This window comes from Tinamus guttatus, unplaced genomic scaffold (genome assembly GCF_059628265.1).
Source record: "Tinamus guttatus ecotype Peru unplaced genomic scaffold, ASM5962826v1 Tinamus_guttatus_pri_ptg000655l, whole genome shotgun sequence".
NCBI lineage: Eukaryota > Metazoa > Chordata > Aves > Tinamiformes > Tinamidae > Tinamus > Tinamus guttatus.
Genome location: NW_028289189.1, coordinates 584,882 through 593,050, shown reverse-complemented (window position 1 = coordinate 593,050; position 8,169 = coordinate 584,882). Strand labels below are relative to the sequence as shown.

At 71.6% G+C, this 8,169-nt stretch overlaps 1 protein-coding gene across 1 annotated transcript; it reads right to left on the bottom strand.

Annotated features, from left to right (window-relative positions):
* Positions 1 to 602: 602 nt before the first annotated feature.
* Positions 603 to 4,261, bottom strand: PPP1R1B (protein phosphatase 1 regulatory inhibitor subunit 1B). Its single transcript, XM_088536299.1, has 9 exons — positions 4,178 to 4,261; positions 3,526 to 3,586; positions 3,086 to 3,108; positions 2,367 to 2,442; positions 2,168 to 2,293; positions 1,455 to 1,464; positions 990 to 1,117; positions 773 to 916; positions 603 to 646 (listed from the first exon to the last, which is right to left on the bottom strand). The coding sequence occupies exons 1-9, from the start codon at positions 4,256 to 4,258 to the stop codon at positions 603 to 605; spliced, it is 693 nt and encodes a 230-aa protein (XP_088392425.1). The 5' UTR covers positions 4,259 to 4,261.
* Between the last annotated feature and the right edge of the window lie 3,908 nt (positions 4,262 to 8,169).

The window sequence follows — 8,169 nt, the reverse complement described above, 5'->3', positions numbered from 1 at the left end:
AATCGGGGGGGGGGATGTGGGGCCGGGAGGGACCATTCGCCATTTGCGGGGGGGAGATGTGGGCTCGGGTGGGACCAATCCCCATGGGGCTGGGGGGAGATGTGGGGTGCAGGAAGAGCCTGTGGCTCCAGGCTGGTGCTTTGGGGTGGAAATAGGGAAACACGGAGCTGGACGGGACAGTCCCGCGGGTGACGTCCGGGTCCCCCCGGTCCCCGCTGTCCCCAAGGCAGCACCAGCGGGTCCCACCTGCCCCCCCGCCGCCCGGTCCCCCCCTGCCCCACAAGCGCCCCCCCAGACCCCCCCACAGCAGCCGATCCGCTCTGTACAGCGCTTTATTGCGAGGCGGGATGCGGGGCGGGGGGGGACCCGCGGGGGCGGCGCCGCGGCCGGAGCTCCCGGGGGTCCCGCGGCGGGGGGATCCCCGGGGGGGGTTCCCCGAGAGGGGATTCCCCAGGGGGGTTCCCCAAGGGGGGATCCCCGGGGGGTTCCCCGGGGGGGCGGCCCATGCACACGCGCACACACACACACACGGAGCCGGGCGAAGCGGGGCTGGGGCTGGGGCGGGCCGGGCCGGCCGGGCCCTCCCGGGCTCGCCGTGCTGGCTAGCTGGGCCCCGGGGCCGCGGCTCGCCGCTCCTCGCCGCGCTCTGCGGGGACACGGGGGGCGCTGAGCGCGGCCCGAGCGCCCCGCGGGGCTCCGGGGCGCCGCAGCCGTCGGGGCGGCCCCGGTGCCGGTTGCAGCCCCGGTCCCCGGTCCCGGTCCCGGTCCGTACCGGCCCCGCTGGGCTCCTGCGGCTCCCGCTCCTCGTCGTCGCTGCCGCCGCCCTCGGGGTCCTCGGGGATCTCGGTCACCGTGAGCGACTTGAGGTCCTCGTCGCGCTCGTCGAAGCCGCCGGCGAAGGAAACTTTCTGCCCCCCTGGCGGCACCGGGGCCGCGTGGGGACGGGAACCGGGGACCCCCCCGACCCCTCCCGGTGCCGGTACCGGTACCTCTCCGCTTGTGCGCCTTGGGGCCGGCGGGGAAGAGCCGCGGCTCGGGCCGGGCCTGGCTGCCCGGGGCTTCGCGGGGGCGGCCGTGAGACGGCGGCGACCGGCGGGGGGAGGTCCCGGGGCAGGAGCTGCCGCCTCGGGAACCCCCTCCCCGCCGCGAGCCCCTCCCTCTGCTCCGGCCGCCCGTCCCCGTGGCCTCCGGCCCCCTGTCCCCATGTGCTCCCGCGCTCCCGTTCCCACATCCCCCAGGATCCAGCCGCTCCTTCCCGGTGTCTCCAGGACTCCAGGATCCACCAGCTCCTTCTCCGTGTCCCCACATCTCCTGGCCTCCAGCATCCATGTCCCCATGTTCCCCAAGCTCTGGCTGCCCTTTCCCTGTATCCCGGTGTCCCCTGAGCATTGACATTCTTGTCCACGTGTTCCTACTTCCTCCAGGCTCTGGCAGGCCAATCTCTGTATCCCCACATTCCCAGGGCTCCAGAAACCCCATCCCTGTGTCCCCAGGCTCCAACAGCCCCGTCCCCATGTCCCCTTATCCCCACAGGGCTCCATCAGTCCCATCCCCATGTCCCCACATCCCGCAGATTCCACCAGCCATGTCCCACATCCCCATGTCCCCAGCAGCCCGTCCCCACGTCCCCTCATCCCCATAGGGCTCCAGCAGCCCCATCCCCGTGTCCCCACATCCCACAGATTCCACCAGCCATGTCCCACATCCCCATGTCCCCAGCAGCCCCATCCCCGTGTCCCCATATCCTGCAGATTCCATCAGCCCTGTCCCCACATCCCCAGGCTCCAACAGCCCCATCTCCATGTTCCCACATCCCCTGGGGTTCCAGTAGCCCCATCCCCACATCCCCATGTCCCCAGTAGCCCCGTCCCCATGTCCCCTCATCCCCATAGGGCTCCAGCAGCCCCATCCCCATGTCCCCAGCAGCCCCGTCCCCATGTCCCCTCATCCCCATAGGGCTCCAGCAGCCCCATCCCCTTGTCCCCACATCCCGCAGATTCCATCAGCCATGTCCCACATCCCCGTGTCTCCAGCAGCTCTGTCCCCTCATCCCCATATCCCCAGCAACCCCCTCCCCACGTCCCCTCATCCCCATGGGGCTCCGGCAGCCCCGTCCCCACGTCCCCATGTCCCCAGCAGCCCCGTCCCCAGCCTCGGTGGCTCTCACCAGGCTCCAGGCTGTCGGGCTCCCCAGCACGGGCCACCTCGTGCTCTCCGTCATCGGCCTCTCCGTCGGAGCTGTCGCCGCTGGCCAGGCCGCTCTCCAGGTGGGACTGCACGATGCGCTGCATGGCTGGGACACGCGGTGCCCTCAGCACCCCCGATGTCCCCCAGTGTCCCCCGGTGTCCCCCGCGGTCCCCGCTACCTTTGAGCGAGGGCGGCGTGTAGGCACACGGGTTGGTCCTCTTTGGTTTGAGCAGGCAGCCCTCGCCGGAGCCTCTCTGCGAGCAGGGCACAGCGTGGGGACGTGCCCGGCGCTCCGATGGCACCGCCACCGGCGTGTCCCGCCGTGTCCCGGGCGTCCCCCCGCGCTGGCGGCGGCTGCGGCTCCTCGTATGGGGCAGATGGTTGGGAATGGGGGTCCCGGGATGGGGAAGCCGGGATGCGGATGTTGCGATGAGTACCCCGGGATGGGGACCCAGGATTGAGGACTCTGGGATGGGGAAGTGACACTGGGGACCCTAGGATGGGGACCCTGCGATGGGGACCCTGCAATGGGACCCAGCCTTGGGGACCAGCCCAAGGACATGTCCATGATGGGGACCTTGCAATGGCGAGCCAGCCTTGAGGATGTGCTCGAGGACGTCCCCGTGGCTGGGACCCTGCCGTGGGGACGCCGTGGGGCTGGGGCCGGGCAGGACACCAAGGCCGTCCCAGCGCCCGTGTCCCCCGCGCAGTCCCCCTGTGCCGGGGGTTTGCGCTGCCACCAAGTCCCAGCGCCGGCCTCGCTCGGCGCCCGCGGTGCCGGCGTGTCCGGACGGAGCCCGTACGGGGCCGGGAGGCGCCGGGAAGGCGATAAGCACTGGGGCCAGCCCGGGACAGGGCCACCGATAACCGCGGCCGTGCCACCCCGGCACCGCTCACCTGGTAGGGCAGCGTCTCCTCCTCTGCGGGACACGGCACAGGAGAGAGCCCGTGAGCAAGGACAGGGACCCCCAGGGCACCCAGGGGCGCTCCGGGACCAGGCAGACCCCCCCGTTCCCATCCCCAGGGATTTACCACCCTCTGGGAGCTGCCACTGCATCCTATCCCCACCACCAGGTCCTTCCCTGTTGTGACCTCCCGTCCCTGCCACCGCATCCCATCCCTGCCACCACGTCCCATCCCTTTCACCGCATCCTGTCGCCACCAATCCCTGCCACCCCATCCCATATGCGACACAAAAAGCCCATCCCTGCCACCACGTCCCGTCCCATGCACATCCCCATCACCATGTCCCATCCCAGCAACAAGTCCCGTCCCCAGCACGTGTCCTGCCACCGTGTCCCGTCCCATCGCGTCCCCGCGCAGTGGGGGTGGCTCACCTGGGGACGAGTGCTCCGAGAGCTGGAAGAGCATGGCTGGCGTGGGCCTCCGCCGGCGGATCTGCGTGAGCGGGACATCCGCGTGGGGACAGGGACAGGAACGGGCTGTCCCTGCCCTTCCTGGCCCTGCATGGCACCTGGCCACGCGCTGTGTCCCGGACATACACCCGGGCACCATCCCGCGCTGTCCCCTCTTGTGCTTTTCCCTCTGTCCCATCCCCTCCCGTCCCTCTGTCCCATCCCCTCCAGCCCCCCGTCCCCTCCTGTCCCCCTGTCCTGTCCCCTCCTGTCCCTCTGTCCCGTCCTCTCCCTGCACAACTTGCCTTTCCCTGGGACCGCGGTGCTCACAGGGACCTCGGGACTTTCGTCCTGTCCCTGTCACTCCGTCCAGCCCGGCCCCCTCTGCCCCCCTAGTCCTGTCCCCACGTCCTGTCCCCCCGTCCTGTCCTGTCCCCTCCATCCCCGCGTCCCTCCTGTCCTCCCTGTCCGGTCCCCCCGGTCCCCAACTCGCGCCCTGCCCGGGACGGTGCCTCGTGGGGAACCAGCGAAGGGGACAACACGAGCCCATGTCCCCCCCGCGGCCACCCCGTCCCCGCGGCCGCCCTGTCCCCGCGGGCGCCCCGACGCCACGGCGAGGGGCCGGCGCTCTCACCATCTCCACGGCGCGGGGGTCCAGCTGGCTGGGGGGCGCCGGCACCGAGAACTGGATCTTCTTGCGGTCCTTGGGGTCCATGGCCGGGGGTTCGGGGGGGGCCCCGCGGGGTTCGGCTGCGCCCGGGCTCTCGCGGCGCGGACTGAGCGCGGCGCCGGGGAAGGCAGAGCCGCGAGGAGGAGGAGGAGGAGGAGGAAGGAGCGGGGGGGAGGGAGGAATCTCTCCTACGAGCGCGCTGAATTATTCATCCCGCGGGCAGGGGGGCCGGGGCCGCGGCTAATGAGCCCCCGGGGAGCGGCGCGGGGGGGGTCCCGGTTAACCCCCGCTGCACCGGGCCGGGCGCCGCCTCCTGCCTCAGTTTCCCCAGCGCGGGGGAAGCCCTCGGACTTGGGAGCAAGCGGGACGGATCAGAACGGAACCCGCGGGGAGGGGGGCGGGTGGGAGAATCCCCCCCCGACCCGGCTCGTTTGGGTCCGTGCGGTGCTGCCCACGGGACGGGACCGGAGCCCGAGTGTCCCCTGTGCCGGGGGTTGGGCTCCGCGTGGCCGTTCCCAGCTCGGATATTCCCAACCAAGGCAAAGTGCTGGGCATGGAGCCAGCGGGAAGCGGCGGCAGCGGCCCCCCCGCGCCCGGCGGCACCTTCTAACGCTGCCTTTTAACTTCGGGCAGAGCGGGGGGCGAGTGCCCGGTGGGCTCGGTGCCACCGCGGTGCCCGACCCTGCCCCATGTCCCCAGCCACGGGGGACACCGACCCTCGGCCTGCGGAAACCGGCTCCGACGCGGAAACGGGGGCCGGCACCAGCCCCCCGGATCTGCAGGTGCTCCAACGGCTACCAGTGGCCCCGGGCCAGGAGCTGCAGCTCCGGCAAAATATTTACCTGCATGGCAGCGTGCCACGGGCCACCCGGGCGCCCGCTGGGCCTGGCAGGGCGAAGAGCAGCAAAAAGTGGCTCTGCACGGCAAAACACGGCTCTGCACGGCAAAACGTGGGTCTGCAGGGAAAAACACGGGTCTGCAGGGAAAAACATGGGTCTGCATGGAAAAATATGGGTCTGTGGGTAAAACAGGGCTCTGCACGGCAAAACAGGGGTCTGTGGGGCAAAACAGGGGTCTGTGGGGCAAAACATGAGTCCGCACGGAAAAACACGGGTCTACACGGCAAAACACGGCTCTGCGTGTCTTCTGCACGGCAAACTCGGCTCCACGGGGGCATGCACGGCAAAAACGGCCCCGTGCAGCAACGCACCATGGGGACCCTGCAAGGGGAGCCCTGCTCCTCGAGAGCCACCAGGGATCCGGGACAGGGGGGTCCTGGCACTGTCCTGGTGCCCAGGGTTGTTATGGCAACGGGTCCCCAAGCTGCTCGGTGTCACTGGGTGCCATTCCCTGCTCCCGGCGCGGTGCAGGGGGTGGCCGCGATGCCCTCCCCGTGCTCCCACCCGCAGCTGCACCCTGCGGTGCAGGCAGAGCCCCCTCCCCATCACACGCTTTGCACACACATGTTGCATGTTGCACGCGCGTGCAGCAGCCTGTTGCACGCACGTGTCATGCTGCAGCCTGCTGACCGTGCGTGCCAGGCCCCGGTGACACGCGGGGCGAGGTGGCCGCCCCGTGTCCCCGTCCCTGCGTGCGCCCGGGCTGCGCGCTGCGGGGGCGCAGCGCCCGTGCCCGTGCCCGTGCCGCGGGGGCTGCAGCTCTGCGCAGCAGCGCAGCCTCCTGCACACGGAGTAAAAATAGCAGCGCGCTTGGGGGGGAGCAACGTGCGCCGCCTCGTTTCCCCCCCCTCCAAGTGCCGCACTGAGCAGGGAGCCCGTGGCCTGTGTCCCGCACTGTGACAAGGACAGGGCCTCTGGCACTGCGGGCAGCTTGGGGACAGGGGAGCCTGGGGTCAGGATGTTGCAGGGACAGGGTGGTTTGGCCATGGGGTGGCATGGCCGTGGGGATGGGGCACTGTGGGGATGGAGTGTTGCAAGGATGCAGTGTCATGGGGACAGGGTGGCACAGGGACAGGGCACCATGGGCACAGAGTACCAGAGGGAAGGGGCATCCTGACAGCAGAGCGCTGTGGGGACAGGACACGGCAGGAACGGGCCATTGTGGGGACAGGGCGCCGTGGGGACAGGCTGTGGTGGGGATGGGACACCGCGGGGACAGGGCAGGGCACCGAGGGGACCCAAGATGCTGGTGCCCCATGGCCAGGGCCCAAAGGTGAGTGCTGGGTGGGCGTGGCCTGAGGCAGGGGGAGTGGCCTTGTTAGAAGTGGGCGGAGCGAGGAGGGTTGGTGGGGGGCACAGCAAGGGGGGGGCAGAGCCCCCCAGGCCCCGCACACCCCGGGCACCCCCTTCCTTCCACCCATCACCCTCCTCCCCAGCCAGGCGGGTGCAGAGCGGGGGCTCGGACGCCTGGGCCCCCTGGCCGGGCGGGGGGTGCAGGGGGTCGGCGCGGGGGGCAGGGGGTCGGCGGGGGGGGGGGCAGGGGGGGCTCTCAGCACGAGGCGGGGGCGGCGCCCTCCCCCCCCCCCCGGGGCGGGAGCTCCCCCGGTGCCGAGGCGGAGCCGCGGGGGCGCGCGGGGAACGCGCGTGGGCGCTCGCGGGGGCGGCGCTCGCGGGAGGGGGGGGGGGCGGGTTAACCCCTTCGCGGCCGGGAGCCCCCCCCCCCCCAGCGCAGAGCCTGGGGGGCAGAGGGAGGGCTGGGGGCGACGGGCGGGGAGGCGGCTCCGATCCCGCGGGATGGGGCTGCAGGGCCGGCAGGATGGGGGGGTCCAGCCCCTGCACTGACGGGGGGGGGTCCTGTATCCCCAGCGGGAGGGGAGGGCTCTGCCCCCCCCGCCCGGGATGGGGAGATCGGGGGGGAGGCTTTTCCCCCCTCCCAGGAGCAACCTGGGGGCCTTTTCCTGCACCCGTCACGTTCCTGCATCCCTGCAGAACGGGGGCTCCATGTCCCCAGGTCCCCGGCAGCACGGAGAGGGGGGCAATGCCCCCATGTGCCTGGCACAGCGAGGGGCAGAGCGGGGGGCTCCCTCCGCCCCTCCAGCAGCACTGGGCACCGTGTCCCTGTGCCCCTGGCACAGCGGGTTGGGTCCCTGTCCCCAGGGCTCCGTCCCCATCAGCACGAGGCGGGGGGCAGCGTCCCCGCCGCGGGCGGTGCCAGCTCCGGTGGCCGGTGCCAGCTCCGGCGCTGCAACGCGCTGCCGGCAGATGTCCCCCCCAGCCCGGCTGGCACCGCCGCAGCCCGGCCTGGCACGGCACGGCCCGGCCTGGCCGCCGCCACCTGGCACCGGCCACCGGCGCCGCCCCGGCCGGGCTCCCCGCGCCCTCCGCTCGGGCCGGTGGCTCCAGCACGGGGGCGCCGAGCCCCGCGGGGACAACGCGCCCCCATCGCGGCCACCGGCCCCGCAAACGCTCATCCTGCCCCACCTGAGCAAAGCGGGACCGGGGCGAGGGGCAGCGGGACGGGAACGGCAGCCGCTTTGCCCCGTTGCCGCCGGCCCTGCCTCAGTTTCCCCCCCGGTGCGGCCGCCTCGAGGCCGAAGGCTCCGCGGGGCCGCCCCGCTCGGCGCCGGCCGCCAGCGCGGACCAGTTTGCAGCCTCCATTCCCAGAAGAAAGAATAAAGTTAAAACATCTGTTAATTTATAAACCAATTTAACCATGACTGGTTAATAAATAGCTAACAGCTGCCGGAGCTGCTACCCCTCGGCTCAGGAGAGGGGCACGCGGGGATGGTGGAGATGAGCAGATGAACCGCGCCGGCTCGCACCGTCTCGGTCCTGCATTTCGGTGCTTTTCGGTGCTTTTCCCGCACCGCCGGCAACATCCATCCCCGGGATGCGGGTGGCCGAGCCGGGTGCCCCAGCTCCGCGCGTGGCACGTGGTGGCCGTGCTATGAGGCTGGGTCCTGATGTCCCCAAGCAGGGCACAGGCAAGGAAGGGGTTTGCTGGCACGGTCCCCGCAGGAGGAGGTGGCACTTTCCTGCGGTGGCGGTGGGGAGGGA

What these genes read in the sequence shown, in the direction of transcription:
- PPP1R1B (XM_088536299.1), bottom strand. Translation starts at nt 4,258, where the DNA reads ATGGACCCCAAGGACCGCAAGAAGATCCAGTTCTCGGTGCCGGCGCCC. An exon ending in ACCCCCGCGCCGTGGAGATG is followed by an intron (nt 3,587 to 4,177) that starts GTGAGAGCGCCG and finishes CCGCTCACGCAG; the next exon opens with ATCCGCCGGCGGAGGCCCAC. An exon ending in CTCGGAGCACTCGTCCCCAG is followed by an intron (nt 3,109 to 3,525) that starts GTGAGCCACCCC and finishes CGTGTCCCGCAG; the next exon opens with AGGAGGAGACGCTGCCCTAC.